General features: G+C 41.3%; 2 protein-coding genes and 1 long non-coding RNA gene across 4 annotated transcripts; all 3 read left to right on the plus strand.

Annotated features, from left to right (window-relative positions):
* The first annotated feature begins 282 nt into the window (after positions 1-282).
* On the plus strand, positions 283-4,995 carry LOC115671869 (transcription factor bHLH49). 2 transcript variants are annotated; one of them, XM_030593527.2, is made up of 9 exons: positions 283-510; positions 1,171-2,275; positions 2,357-2,584; positions 2,672-2,737; positions 2,849-2,917; positions 3,199-3,270; positions 3,381-3,581; positions 4,221-4,335; positions 4,422-4,995. In XM_030593527.2, exons 2-9 carry the CDS (start codon positions 1,349-1,351, stop codon positions 4,460-4,462), a joined length of 1,719 nt encoding a protein of 572 aa, XP_030449387.1. In that variant the 5' UTR covers positions 283-510; positions 1,171-1,348; the 3' UTR covers positions 4,463-4,995. The 2 variants fall into 2 exon arrangements, with proteins under 2 accessions (XP_030449387.1, XP_030449388.1); XM_030593528.2 differs by lacking the exon at positions 283-510 and adding an exon at positions 621-763.
* Positions 4,996-7,950: 2,955 nt separating this feature from the next.
* Positions 7,951-9,137, plus strand: LOC130137807 (uncharacterized). The gene is made up of 2 exons (XR_008816248.1): positions 7,951-8,188; positions 8,487-9,137. It is a non-coding gene; the product is annotated as an uncharacterized LOC130137807 (long non-coding RNA).
* A 921-nt stretch (positions 9,138-10,058) lies between these two features.
* Positions 10,059-13,785, plus strand: LOC115671868 (putative pentatricopeptide repeat-containing protein At1g68930). The gene is made up of 2 exons (XM_056310128.1): positions 10,059-12,757; positions 12,834-13,785. Exon 1 carries the CDS (start codon positions 10,275-10,277, stop codon positions 12,504-12,506), a length of 2,232 nt encoding a protein of 743 aa, XP_056166103.1. The 5' UTR covers positions 10,059-10,274; the 3' UTR covers positions 12,507-12,757; positions 12,834-13,785.
* The last annotated feature ends 1,319 nt before the right edge of the window (positions 13,786-15,104 follow it).

Consider the following 15,104-nt stretch of genomic DNA (forward strand, 5'->3'; position numbering starts at 1 on the left):
CATTATTACTATTTACATGTTTAAAAAACAGAATCCCCCATTATTATTATGCTGAATAAAGTTAAAAAATGAAAGGACCACCCTCAAAGGAAAAGCTTAAAACACAAAAGCAAAGAGTGGTGAAGAAGGCTTTGGCTCAATTGTTCATTAGTTTAATTGATAAATTTTTTGTTTAGTTTACAGTAACAGTGGCGGTGGTTAATCATCAAGAGCTCTCTTTTTGATGCAAGCGTGGGTATAAATGCAGGGAGTTTTGCGCTTGCTGGCTTCCCTTTCCTTCTCTCTCTCTCTCTCTCTCTCTCTTCCTTCACTTTCTCTCACTTTCTTTTTTGTGTTGACAGTGCCTGTGGCAGATTTTTCTTTTTCCCCTTCCCTCTGAGCTAGAAAAGAAACAGGGGAGGGTGGGGGGGTTTTCGAGTGGCGAAAAGCTCGAATTCGATGGAGTGTTCCGTGGAAAGATTTTTGAAAATGGAGGAGAGATCAACAAAAGCAGAGCAGAATCTGAAATGGGTATCTCTCTCTGGCTACTTTTGGCCGGTTTTCTTTGAAAAGAAAAAGTTCTTGGGGCTCTCTGCTTTAAGGGTTCTGTTAAAATTCTGACTAGGGTTTTGAAGGCTGCATTTATTGTACTGAAATCAATGTGTGGCTTTCTTTTGTTTTTTCACCGATTGACTGCTTCCTTGGACTTTTCCTCTGTGTTCCCTCAGGCTCTGTGTCTGTGTTCATCATCTTTTTTTCTCTGAGTTCGCCTATCTTTTTCGTGGTGAGGGCTTCATTTATGTCGTTTGGTACTTCAATGTTTCAGTACATAGCTTTTCAAAAATGTTTGCACTCAAAAGTTCGTGACGAGTCTGTGATCTCTTTACACAAGTCAGTCGTGTTTCTTTTGTAACTTTGATGCATATGCCTTCACAGCCCTTGTCCCTTTGGTTTGCTTCATCTTGTTACATTTTCTTGTATACTGTGTGTTCTGGATATGCTCTGTCTTTGTGGAATATGGTCCCATCCCACTTTTCCAGTTTCATTTTTTTCTTTTCCTGAATTTCTTGTTGCTCCATTGTCTGGTTGAAGTTTAATTTGTTGTTCTTACAATGTATTGTTTCCAAAATTTCACATCCTATGTCTTTTTGTGCGTATTGTTGGTTAACTGGGTGTTAATCTAATTTCCAGGTTCGCAATTTGTTCTGCTAGAGGCCTAAAGATAGGAAATAGATTCCGGGTTTTCTCTTAACAAGAGAAACCTTGGAGGTAGAGAGATAAGAAATAGATTCCGGGTTGCTTAACCTGAAAAATTTAGGCGGGACAGAGACCTCGTGCTGGCTGCTACTCTTTTGATCGCCCAACACTGATGGACTCAGATGACAAGGATAAGTTTGAGCCGGCTAAACAGAATGAGGATCCTATGAACTTCAATTCAGCTAGCATTTCCTCGGACTGGCAATTCTGCAGTGCAAATCTTTCAAGCGCGCCAATGAATTTGGTTAGACCAGGCAATTCAATGGCTGTTTGTAGGGAAGATCTGATTGGTTCCTCTTCTTGTTCCTCTGCTCCAATGGCAAACTCATTTGGCCAAGCCTTATGGGAGCACCCCTCCACCATGGAAAACTTGGGTTTTGTTAATATCTGTGCCCAAAACAATTTAAGCACTTCAAACCTTCTGGGATTTAGTAAAGTTGCTCTTGAATCTGTTAGAGGCGATATAGGATGGAATCCACCGAGCTCCATGCTCAAAGGAGGCTTGTTTGTGCCAAGTGCACTCGGAACACTCCCAATCCCAGATGGCTTACCTCATTTTCCCGCCGACTCTGGATTTATAGAGCGTGCAGCTCGTTTCTCGTGTTTTAGTGGAGGAAATTTCAGTAGTATGGTGAACCCTTTTGGAATTCCTGAAAACGCTGGTCTTTACCCAATTGCTGGGGGTTTGGTGCCCGGGCCACGGGATATCTTCCCGGCTGGCTCCCCAAAGCCTGTGCCTGGTGCACAAAGCGAGAAGAATGAGATGAACGTTGAAACTTGTAGAGATGTTTATTTGGCTGCTACTCAGGGAACTTCTCAAGGGAGCCCCTTAAAAAATGAGGGTGAAAGTGAGAGCTTTGCTAGATCTCGTGGTGAAGCAAAACAAGGTGCCACCGCTGGGTCCAGTAATGCATCTGATGGAGCTGAGTTCAGTGGCGGTGGAGGTGGTGGTCAAGATAATCTGTCCATGTTAGAGGGTACCGGTGGTGAAGATTCTGCTAAGGGTTTTGACTGTAAAAAGAGGAAACGGAGTGGAGAGGTAATTTTTTGCTACTAATACTTATCATTTGTTTCATATGAAAGTCATCTCACCCGCATGGTTTAATTGATCTGCAAATAGGATGCCGAACTTGATAAAGCGAAAGGGGCCCCTCAGCTTGCTGAAACCGCAAAAGATGACGGTAGAACTCAACAGAAACTAGAAAATAACCCCAGCTCGAACACCAGCAAGGCCACTGCAAAGAATAATAAACCGGGAAATCAGGGTTCAGATCCCCAAAAGGAAGAATATATTCATGTCAGAGCCCGAAGAGGCCAGGCAACTAATAGCCACAGTCTTGCTGAAAGAGTAAGGTTCCAACAAAGAAGTAAATCCATTAAAGCTAACTTTTTTCTGAAACTTGGTTGGACTGATTAGTGTTTATGGCGATTGAAGGTGAGAAGGGAAAAGATCAGTGAAAGGATGAAATTTCTCCAAGATCTGGTACCTGGATGCAGTAAGGTAAATCTTTTTCATGGAAATCGCTTCAACGGTTATTTAACTCAAAGAATGCCACTACATTCTTATGTTGCCATTCTGGCTTGTAACAAGAGAACTGTGTGGTTTTTTCAGGTCACTGGCAAGGCAGTAATGCTGGATGAAATAATCAACTATGTACAATCACTTCAACGACAGGTTGAGGTACTGGAAGAGGACATGTTGACATAAGTTTTCTTTTACATTACACAATATTGTTTACAGTCGTCTCTTTGACATCTACTTTTCTTATATGTCTTAGCGATTAATCTGTCTGTGTATTTAGAAGCATTGACATTAAGTGGCTTGCTCTTAGGATGAGAGTTAATACTTTTTGAGCTACTGCAAATGATTCGTGATTAATATAAGTCCTTTAGATGAACCGGGTGTCTGAAATTTCATGGTTTTATATCTCATACTTGGTTTGGTTGTCTCCTGTTTTGCAGTTTTTGTCCATGAAACTTGCCACGGTGAATCCAAGGCTGGAATTTAACATTGAAGGACTCCTGGCTAAAGATGTACGTGATGCTATATCAGATGCTACTGTACTGTTACTGTGATTCAGGGATCTACTCAATTCTCTTCAATAACCTTCTTTCTTCTTATCCGAATATGAAATTCCATGCAGCTTCTTCATTCAAGAGCTGGTCCTTCATCTACTTTGGGACTTTCGCATGACATGCCTATGCCCTTTCCTCCAATGCATTTACCACCACCCGGACTTATTCAAGGAGGTCCTACTGGTATTGGGAGACCTGCTGATCCATTGCGGAGAGCCATGCAGAACCAGATGACACAATTGGCTGGAGGTTTTAAGGAGCCTTCTCAGGTACTAACTCTCTTAAGAAGTTCCATGATGTGTTGCTTCAATTTCATGTACTCTCTTTTCTTGGCAATTATGAGAGTGTTGATTGTGAACTATAGAGTGTGGGACAATGATCTAGAAAGTTATCCCTGAAGTCGGCCCTTGATTAGTGGGAAAGGCTTTGATATTGCTGTTGTTTTCATATTGTTCTAGTGTAGAAAAGGCTTGAAAATTTTGATCTCCTTCCAGAAGATGCCCAACTAAATTTTCTGCACTTGAATCTTATTTTTTTGTCTATTTCCAAAGAGCTAGGTGTCCTATACTGTAGTTTTAAGTTCACAGGCAGATGGGGAACAAACTAGTGGCTTGAGTCGATGACAATATCTCTGTCCATCTACAGTAATAGGGCCTCAACTGCCAGTGAGAAATCACCTGCTAAGCTTAATAATCTTTCATCTGCTTGACGAATTTAGAGAAATTGGTGCCACTCATTTCAATGAGATCTGTGTTTCTAGATTTTTACATAGAAAAAAGCAATCTCCATGTTCCAAGAGAGTCTTGTTAATTTGAACCACTCAGGTTGCTCTTATGATGTACTTATTGTCGCCGAAGTCTCCATGATCACAATTTGGTTATTCTTACTCCATGACATTTTTATTGCAGCTGCCACACCCATGGGAGGATGAGCTGAACAATGTTGTCCAGATGAGCTTTGTGGGGGGTGGTGGTGGTGGTGGTGGTGGTTCTGGTGCTGCCCCGAGTGGTCAAGATGCAGAGGGTATTCTTATGAGTTCATCTCAGCTAAACTTACTTACTCTCACCTCTTTTGAGCAAATTACGAAGCTCCCAATCTTCATTTTGCAGGGCCTCTCCCACCACCAAGTCACACAAAAGTTGAACTGTGATGTGATTGCATCTATATATTATGCCATATAACATCCTGTACAGCTTATCTTACACTCAACAGCAACCACAGGAGGTGGAAGAATTTGCTAGGCCTCCCAATTATGTTGGCTTCACCATTATATTGTCCCATATTGGAGGATCAAGCTTTTGATGTCGCCTCACGCAAAACAATGGAGGATCACTATGTAGTTCGAGCATACGACCTCTAGCAGATTGTCGGTGAAGTGGTTTCCGATACTTAGCCCCACAAATTGCATCAAGTTTTTGATTATTCGTAAGATTGGGTTAGTCCTACATTGATGCAATGATACTTGCCGTCGGGGGCCAGGGAGTGGATTCGGAGAGGTTGTGGTTTGATCTTCTGATGACGTGGGGAGAATCAGGACTTTTAACTGGGGGGCTTCTCTTCTCCTCGGTAACAACGCTAAATTTAGTGAGCCGCGGCAAATTCTACGAGATTGCTATGCAAATCATGCCCATCTTGGCAATTCTTAAATGATGATATATATGAGATGAGAGATGCATTCTGATTTCTGATTCAGTTGATTGATCACTTTTGCATGATTGTTTACGATACTGCAATGAAGACTGATCTTTTAGTATGGTTTATAGAGAATGTCTATAAAGTAGCTTCTCTGCATAGAGCATCCCTTGAATACTAGGACTTAGAGTTGTCAAAATGGGTCTTAAATCCATATATGATCCATTTAAAAATAAATGGGTCATATATGGGTCACTTTAATTTTAAAGAGTCAACCTTAAATGGGTTTTAAATTTTAAAGTTTAAAGATAAATGGGTCTAAATGGGTTGAGTTTGGAACCCATGTCCAATCCACCTACTAGACCCATCCACACGCTCTCTCCCTCTTTACAAAAATGTTTAAAAAAAATTGAAATTTAATTATTTGTTTTCTCTTTTTCTTTTTTTCTTTTTTATTTCGGCCGGTGGTCGGCCCCGGCCACCGGGGCGGGACGACCTCGCCGGCCTCGGGCGAGGCTTGAGCCTAGCCGGCCTCGGGCGAGGCTCGAGCCTCGCTGATCTGGCGAGCCTCGAGCTCGACCGATTCCGGCGACCTCGAGGCTCGCCGATCCCGGCGAGGCTCCGGCCTCGCCAAGGGCGAGACTCAAGCTCGCCGGCCTTGGGCGAGCTCGACCTCACCGGATCTAGCGAGGTCGAGCCTCGCCGAGGCGGCTAGCTAGCTCGAGCCGCCGGCCTCGGGCGAGGCTCCACCTCTCTAGATCCGGCGAGGTCGAGCTCGCCCGAGAACGGCGAGCTCGAGTCTCGCCAGATCGGCGAGGCTGGAGCCTCGCCTGTGGTCTGTCGCCGGCCACGGCGGTTAGGGATCGGCTAAAAATAAAGGAAAAAGAAAAAATAATTAAAAATTCGATTTAAAAAATATTAATTTTTTTATTTTCTTGGATAATGACTTTATGGACAATATTTTTTAGAAATGTCGCATTTTTCGTAAAACAAATAGAACCTCAATTTTAAAAAAAATTATAAAAATTTTTCACTAGCTTTATATTGCATAAAATGTTTTAGCAGTATAATTTTAAAAAAAAATCATAAGAAACAAGTATTCCTAGATTAGGTTAAAAATAAAAGTGTTTTAGCAATATGGGTTGGGTCGGGTCGGGTATGGATCGAGATATTTACACTATGAATAAATGGGTCATAAACGGGTTAATGGGTCAATTTGGGTCGGACCATTTATGACCCGACCCGACCCATCCGTTTAACAGGTCTATTAGGACTCAAACATGTTGGCAAGATGATATTGACCTTTGCATTTTTAAATGTTTTCGGATTCAATTTCGTGTTGGTTGAACGAGTGCTACTCGCGAAAAATTACCTTTTCGCGAGGGTACAGATTCAATCTCATGGTGGAGCTTTAGAGTATCGGGGGTTATCATATGATCGCAAGTTGCAACTGTAGAAAGGATGAAAACATTAGCCCTAAAAGTTAGCATAAACCTTCTTAGGCACAATGAAGGTGCAAGAAAGCTATCCTTTATGTGAAACAAGGTAGTGGAAGAGAGAGACTATGAAGAATAGGCTTGGAAGTCTTGACCAAATTTTTTCTGATTCAAGTATATCCTTATTTTGGCTAAAACAAAAGAAAATTTCCAAATAAGAATCTGAAGTGGGAGCCTTTCTCTCAAAAAAGGTTTAGAGTGGACCTTGTTTCAATGGTTGATCATAGAGAGAAAAGGTTTAGAGTGGACCTTGTTTCAATGGTTGATCATACCGATGGTGAGTAAAGCTTCCAATGCTACGCTGCCGTCTTCAATTTTTTTTCTTGCGGGAACCTTTTTCATGTAATTTTTCGAATTTTTCATAATTATTTATGGATTTTAAAAATATTTACAATATTATATGGTCTGCAATCTTCGGCACAATATAATACAGTATATGATGGCCATATTTCATATTAAATAACCTTGTGAATAAAGCCAAGAAGTATGATCGGATCATCTATTAACTAAAATAATAAAAAAGGATTCCTTTATTCATTAAAAGATTGGGTGAATTCCCTAAAAAATCTCTAACTTTAGGTCAAGTCCCAAATCTGTCCCGAACTTTTTTTTGTCTTAGAAAGAACCTCAAACTTTAGGTCCAGTCCCAAATCTGCCCCGAACTTTTTTTCTCTCTCAGAAAAAATCCCAAACTTTAAGTTCAGTCCCAAATCTGCCCCGAATTTTGTTTTGTGTAAAAAAGAATCAGCAAATTTCAATTTATTTTAAAAAAAATATAACCCTGTGATCCAGTTCCAACTTGACGTGGCACTTCCACGTCGATAACAAATTCACATCAGCAAAGTAATGGGGCGATAGGTACATACCGATATTGTATTTCCACTTCAATAACAAATCCAACCCAATAAAAATTATTGAAAATTCTCAAAAATAAAACTGTTCTAGGATATGAAAGGACGATAACAAATTCACCCCAAAAAACATTTTTTAATTTTAAAAAAAAACCCCAATTTTTAGGTTTAGTCCAAAATTGCCTCGAACTTTTCTTTGTTTAAAAAAAAGCCCCATTACTCTGTTGATGTAGATTTATTATCAACGTGAAAGTGCCACGTCAAGTTGGGACTGGATCACGGGAGTATATTTTTTAAAATAAATTGAATTTTAGTGATTTTTTTTACACAACAAAATTTGGGGCAGATTTGGGACTGGAATTAAAGTTTGAGAATTTTTCCGAGACAAAAAAAAGTTCGAAGCAAATTTGGGACTGGACTTAAAGTTTGGGGTTTTTTCTGAGATAAAAAAAAGTTCGAGGCAGATTTGGGACTGGACCTAAAATTTGGGATTTTTTTTAGACAAAAACAAATTCGGGGCAGATTTGGAACTTGATCTAAAATTTGTGGTTTTTTTTGGGAATTAGGCCTTAAAAGATTGTAATGATGCAGCCTTTTAACTTTAAAAGAAAAGTTGACTAAAATAGCTATATGTGTTACTATGTTTATAGTGTGGAAGATTTACTTGGATTCATCACAATTTTATTAGAGAGATCTAGAGGAAAACTCTGCCCTTCTTGTTCCTAGGATGCCAACATAGGACACATAGATGATAGCCATGCTCATTGGCAAGCCAAATTAAGTCCCATCATTTGATTTTCTTGAAAGACAACTCCAAGAATGGACCAATTACTTAAATTGGGTCGCCGGGTTTTCTCGAAAATTACTCAAAGCAAAATTCATTCCCATCACAAAAAGGTAAGGAGACAAATCTCGATGACCTTAACTTGTTAGAGGACTGGTAAAAGATCTGAATTGCACAGTAATTAAATAGTTAGTTGATTTCAAATTTAAAATCTTAAATAGTTGTAGGGTGTTAAATTAGACTTGGAATTTTTCGAGTTTTTTGTTATTTGAATTTTATTCGAGGGAAAACATTTTCAAAAAAATTTTCGAAATCGGTATGTAAATTCGTTGATAATTTTGGTATTTTTTTCTTGAAATTACTTATTTTTTTTTCCCGTTATGCGGCCTAAGCATATTTCTTCCGCCTCAGCGTGCAATAGAAGGACTTGCCAGACCTGTCCTCACTGAGGCTCTGCTCCGACAACCTCAGTAAAAACCAAGCCAAGAAGCTTCATTGTCTCACCATCAAGAGCTCGACCATTCCCGAGACCATCCTATCCGACACCCTCGCCAATAACTACTCGAAAATCGGCAATCTGAAGTACGCACGCCACGTGTTCGATCATATTCCGCAACCGGACATCTGCTCCCGGAACGCCCCCTCCTTTCTGCTCATGTGAAATCGGGGGATACCGGGTGGACGCGAGAGGCATTTGAATTGAATGCCGGGCAGGGATGGAGTGTCGTGGAACTGTGTCTTTTCGGGGTACGCGAACAACGGGGTTGGCGATTGAGTCGGCGAAGGCCTATGATGAGAAGTTTGAGAGATGGGAGCGCGAATTTGAACAGGATCACGCTCTCGACGATGCTAATATGTTGTCTTCAAGTAAGCATGGTGTGGATTTGGGTCGGCAGATACACTGCCATGCGGCAAAGTTTGGACTTTGGCCATGTGTTCTTCCATCAACTATATAGCATCACAGTGCAATCAGCACCCATTTTAATGGATAGGACTTTGGAACATAATTATTTGTCGAAAACTGAGATTGATGATCGCCTTTGAATCGTTTCTAATTCGGTATATCTCGAGTCCATTCGTACGCTCACACGGTATGATAGCCGTCCATTCGAAGTAGATATAACCCGGCAAATAGGCTGTCGTTGTTATTATCATTGTTAGTTGTTGTATCGTTGTTGTATTTTTTTTTTCCAGACTTGAATCAAGTCGGTTCGGCATAAGAAATTCCTATACAGTAAGGTACCTGAAATCGTCGTAAGAAACCCAATTCATAATCAATAATTGACCTCGACAATCGTAACTCACCTGTAAATCCATCTAAATGGTAAATTACTACTTTATCTTTGGAGTTTGCAAATTAAACTCAAAGTTATCGTACGACTCGAAGATCTTAATGATCGTCAACTTCTCTTGAGCAATAGCAAGCTAACCTAATATTATGGCAACCATCTCTTTTCCTATCCTTAACAAATTCATCGTTCCTTTCAAATTCGCAGTCGGCAAGCGACAAGAAGGCTTAAAATACCCGTTAGAATTAGGGGTATATAAACGGGACCGCCCGAACCGGGAACCGCTCAAATCGGACCGGACCAGCCGATTCAGTTCCGTTCCCGGTTCCAAAAAGTGGAACCGGTGTCCGAGCGGTCTGATTCCCAATTCCAAGGTGGGAACCGGACCGAACCAACCAATATATATATATATGCAGGCGTGAGCTACATTCTTATTTTAGATGTTTTGATTTTTGCTGTTTAGACATTTTAATGATGTCAGCATACATTTTTATTCCTTTTGAGCATGCTGATATCCTGTATGATTGGAGAATCTCACCATGTTTGGTTGGAGAATTTCTACATTGATCGGTTCCATTGGATTGGACCGGACCGACGGTTCCCGGTTTCGGTCCGGTTTCCGGTCCTAGAAATTAGGAACCGGTCCTTCCGATCTGATTCCTGATTCCACCTAGAACCAGACTGGACCGGGAATCGATCACCCCCGGTTAGAACCCTTCCTCTCTCGGTGGTGGGACGCCCCAGCTTGAGGCTGAGCAACGACGACCGGGTCGCGCTTGGTTGCGGCGGAGTCGAGGCTTGAGCAACGGACGTGGACTGCGCGCGGCGGGTTCGTGAGCTTTTCTGCAACATTTTATTTCCATCTCAGCATGCATTGAACGACCGGCCCGACTCCCAACGGACGTAGAAAATGTCTGCAAGCTCCAACCGCTACTGTTCCTTACTGAAGCTCTGCTTCGACACCCGCAATGTAAAGCAAGCGAAGAAGCTTCACTGCCTCATCATCAAGACCTTGACCCATCCCGAGACCATCCTGTCCAACACCCTCGTCGACACCTACGCTAAAGTCGGCAGTCTGAAGCACGCACGCCACGTGTTCGACCATATTCCGCAACCGAACCTCTTCTCCTGGAACACCCTCCTCTCTGCTTATGCGAAATCGGGGGACATCGCCAGAGCGCGAGAGATATTCGAATCGATGCCGAACAGGGATGGAGTGTCGTGGAACTGTCTCATTTCGGGGTACGCGAACAGAGGGTTGGTGATTGAGTCGGTTAAGGCCTACAATGAGATGTTGAGAGATGGGAGGGCGAATTTGAACAGGATCACGCTCTCGACGATGCTCATATTGTCTTCAAGTAAGAATCGTGTGGATTTGGGTCGGCAGATACACTGCCATGTGATAAAGTTTGGATTTTGGGCGTATGTGTTCGTGGGTAGCCCTTTGGTGGACATGTACTCGAAAGCGGGATTGATTCGCGATGCAAAGATGGTTTTTGATGGCATTCCTGAGAGGAATGTAGTCATGTATAATACAGTGATGACAGGGCTTTTGAGATGTGGGATGGTTGAAGAGTCCGAGCGCATATTTTGTGGGATGAAGGAAAGAGATTCGATCTCATGGACGACAATGATTACGGGATATATTCAGAATGGTTTAGAGAGAGAAGCAATCGACTGGTTCAGAAAGATGAGTTTTGAAGGCTTGACAATTGATCAGTTTACTTTTGGGAGTGTGCTAACTGCTTGTGGGAGTCTGGTGGCTTTGGAAGAAGGGAGGCAAATCCATGCATATGCAATCAGGACTGATCACACTGACATTGTCTTCGTAGGTAGTGCTCTCGTTGACATGTATTGCAAGTGTAAAAGGATCACATATGCTGAAAAAGTCTTCAGAAAGATGACCATTAAGAACGTTATATCATGGACAGCAATGCTTGTGGGGTATGGTCAGAATGGGCTGAGTGAGGATGCTGTCAAGGTCTTCTGTGATATGCAGAAAAATGGCATTGAGCCCGATGAGTTCACACTTGGGAGTGTGATTAGCTCGTGTGCGAACCTAGCAAGCGTAGAAGAGGGTGCACAGTTTCATTGTAGAGCCTTGGTTTCCGGCTTTATTTCATTTTTGACAGTTTCAAATGCTGTCATCACCTTGTACGGTAAATGTGGAAGCATAGATGACTCCGATCGGCTGTTCAATGAGATGAGTATCAGGGATGAGGTTTCCTGGACAGCACTCGTGTCATGTTATGCTCAGTTTGGCAAAGCTAAGGAGACCATAGATTTGTTCGAGAAGATGTTGGCCCAGGGATTGAAACCAGATGCTGTCACTTTCATTGGTGTTCTTTCAGCGTGCAGTAGAGCAGGATTAGTTGAGAAAGGACAAGTATATTTTGAATCGATGGTCAAAGATTACAGAATTAGCCCGATTGCTGATCACTATACGTGCATGATTGATCTTTTTAGCCGATCAGGAAGGTTAGAAGAAGCCAAAAATTTTATACACAACATGCCCTTCCCTCCTGATGCAATTGGTTGGGCGCAGCTGCTGAGCTCATGTAGACTTCACGGCAATATGGAAATTGGGAAATGGGCAGCTGATTCACTGATAGAATTAGAGCCACAGAACCCAGCGAGCTATGTTTTGCTCACAAATATCTATGCAGCAAGAGGGAAATGGGACTTTGTGGCCCAATTAAGGCGGGGTATGAAAGAGAGATCAATCAAAAAGGAACCAGGATGTAGTTGGATCAAGTACAAGAACAGAGTACACATCTTTTCAGCTGATGATCAGTCGAGTCCTCATTCAGAACTTATAACTGCTGAGCTGGATAAGTTGACTGCTAGAATCATAGAGGAGGGGTATGTGCCAGACATGAGCCCAGTTCTCCAGGACGTTGAGGAGTCAGAGAAACTGAAGATGCTACATCGCCATAGTGAAAGGCTTGCAATTGCTTTCGGATTAACATATATCCCTTTAGGCCTCCCAATACGAATTTTTAAGAATCTTAGGGTTTGTGGAGATTGTCACAATGCAACAAAATACATATCTAAAGTCACTCAGAGAGAAATAATCGTGAGAGATGCGGTTCGTTTCCATCTTTTTAAAAATGGAACATGTTCATGCGGAGATTTCTGGTGATATCTTCTCGGTATGATATTTGTTCGAGGGTATAAGACTACCTTTCAGGTTACCATGAATGACAGAGATTTTGTTTGACATGGATAAAAAGGTTACTAAAGCATTTAGCTTTTTCAGCATCATCTTCATAGCTTTTCAAAGCTATCACGCCAAGGGCAGTGAGTATTTCCTATGAAAATTTCCTGGGCTTGATGCCAAAGTTGGGTTTTTCTGCAAGATCCTCGCGAAATACTTGATCCCAGTAAACCGAGGTAACCTTTTGTGGCGAGCATAATCTTATTTTGGTGAGGCAGTGCATAAATTGTAGAAAGCTCTTTGTTTTATCAGGAGGTGTGCTGAGAAAGAGGAAAGAGAGATTTTCTTCAATCATAGTTTTGGCTACTTCTTGCTCTCTCAAGACATGGAGGTACTAAGGAAAGGGGTTATCATTTTCAAATCAGAATTACTTGCATTTTCTTTTGAACTTTTTGGCTGTACAGCTAGAACGACGATTATTGTTCTCTGTCAAATTATGGATTTACAACATGGACCCAGATGTGCCTCGAACTCCTTACGGATGTTAAAAGCTGACTAAGACAGCAGTTTGAAGCGATAGCTGCTTAACCTGTGGCGATTCATTTCCATGTAAAAAAAAAAACGCCACAGAAGGAGCAGATCTAAACAATGGGCGATTGCTGGTCATGGGAATTTCCTCCGGATGAGAGAAACTATCGCAGGGCTGATTTGTAGGGGAATGTTTGGTCAGAAGTCTTCACGTTTTGGAGTTTCTCTTCTTTGTCCAAGGATTAGAATGATTGCAGAGACAATAACAGTGAGTCATTGAGGCAGTCTACCGCTTCCATGTCAGAGGAATGTACAGCACAAATACACTCAGTAACTCTTGCAAAGATGATCACCTATCAATGCCGCAACCACCACAATATTGGGTAACTCTTCTTCTAGTGCACCAAGCAAAGGTGACGCCATAAGCCAAATTTTTTGTCACTCATTATTGAGTCTCTCCGGGAGAGTCCTGGTTAAGTTCTTTATTTGTTTATGAAACAAGCACAAATGAAGCAACAAAAACGATATAGATGAATAAAAGTGAACAAGAAGAAACAAAATGTGGTACCGAATTTTTTGACCAGTGATTTTAACTTGCGCTTGCTGTTCTATGGTATCGAACATGGTTGATTATCAGTATCGCTCAACCCTTGCAGATTTTTTTTTTGGTCTGAAACCCTTGCCGATTACCAGTTGGATATGTTAGTTTCACTTTATGGTGCACTTACATTCACTTTCTGTGTGTTGGAACATGGTTCGCATTGCTTACTCTAGTACAATGACACCCACAGATCTCCGAACTTTCACCAACTATTCATTGTTGTCTCTTACCGACTATTCAGTGTTGTCCCTTGGAGGCTTGGACTTAGTTTGGTAAGCTCCTTGAGCTAAGGTCCTCTTTCATTCACGCTCCCTTAAAATTAAAATGGGCATTCCAATAGACGAGGTTCCCAGCACTACAGGGGTCTGGAGAGGGATTATTATACCGACACCGCAGCCAACTTGTGCTGTCAAACACAGCCGCATCCGAATTGGTTTTTATCAGCCCTGGCGGTTGCGGCTGCCATGAATGCTGCTCCTGGAGTTTTTGCTGAATTCGTTGAGATTTTGCTCCCCCAAATTCTTGGAAGGAGCTAATAATTCGTTGCAGTCGCAGTGGGATGTTGGAGGGGGTGTGATTTTGAATGATCTGGTTCCAATGCTCCCACAAACACCAATAAAAGAACAGAATGAAGACAGTACCATAGCTACATCATGGGAGGACCCCAAGTTTGGTTTGCTAGTTTTGTTCCTTCAAATTTAAAAGATTCATATGAAAGAATAATTGATAGTCTTCTCTTATTTATTTCAAAAGAGAAGTGTATATAGCTAATTGTGAATCTTTGCACTTTTGAGTGAGTTTTTACATGATTGTGTAGTTAAGCACATGCAAATCTTTAAGGGATAATGACACAAACAGTCCCTGAACTTTGACCAAATGTGCAATTTGGTCCATGAACTTTTAATTTGTTCAATGTAGTCCCTGAACTTTAGCCTAATGTTCAATTTGGTCCTTGAACTTTTAATCTGTTCAATGTGGTCCCTGAACTTTTAGCACATGTTCAATTTAGTCCCTGAACTATATGAAAATGTTCAATGTAGTCCTTGCACTTGAATTAATAGAAGGACTACATTGAACATTTTCAAATAGTTCAGGGACCACATTGAACAAATTAAAAGTTCAGGGACCAAATTGAATATCAAGCTAAAGTTCAGGGACTACATTGAATAAATTAAAAGTTCAGGGACCAAATTGCACATTGGGTCAAAGTTCAGGGACTGTTTATGTCATTTTCCCAATCTTTAATAATATTGACGATACTTTTCCAAGACAATTTTTCAGCGTTTGGTTGCTCAAGGACCCAAATGATTAGAAAAAGAGAGCATTGTTCAGTGATTAAGTTTTTCTTTTTCTTTTTTTGTCATGCAGTGATTAAGTTGAACAACAGGAAAATTCATGGACAACATTTAACAATTAATGGAAGTTCCTTCCTCACTAGTGAAACTGGAAGATTT

The sequence above is a fragment of the Syzygium oleosum genome, unplaced genomic scaffold (genome assembly GCF_021117445.2).
Source record: "Syzygium oleosum isolate NSW1041296 unplaced genomic scaffold, Sole_v2.1 Sole_v2.03, whole genome shotgun sequence".
Classification (NCBI taxonomy): domain Eukaryota; kingdom Viridiplantae; phylum Streptophyta; class Magnoliopsida; order Myrtales; family Myrtaceae; genus Syzygium; species Syzygium oleosum.

What these genes read in the sequence shown, in the direction of transcription:
- LOC115671868 (XM_056310128.1), top strand. Translation starts at nt 10,275, where the DNA reads ATGTCTGCAAGCTCCAACCGCTACTGTTCCTTACTGAAGCTCTGCTTC.
- LOC115671869 (XM_030593527.2), top strand. Translation starts at nt 1,349, where the DNA reads ATGGACTCAGATGACAAGGATAAGTTTGAGCCGGCTAAACAGAATGAG. An exon ending in GCCACAGTCTTGCTGAAAGA is followed by an intron (nt 2,585 to 2,671) that starts GTAAGGTTCCAA and finishes TGGCGATTGAAG; the next exon opens with GTGAGAAGGGAAAAGATCAG. An exon ending in GAGTGGTCAAGATGCAGAGG is followed by an intron (nt 4,336 to 4,421) that starts GTATTCTTATGA and finishes TTCATTTTGCAG; the next exon opens with GGCCTCTCCCACCACCAAGT.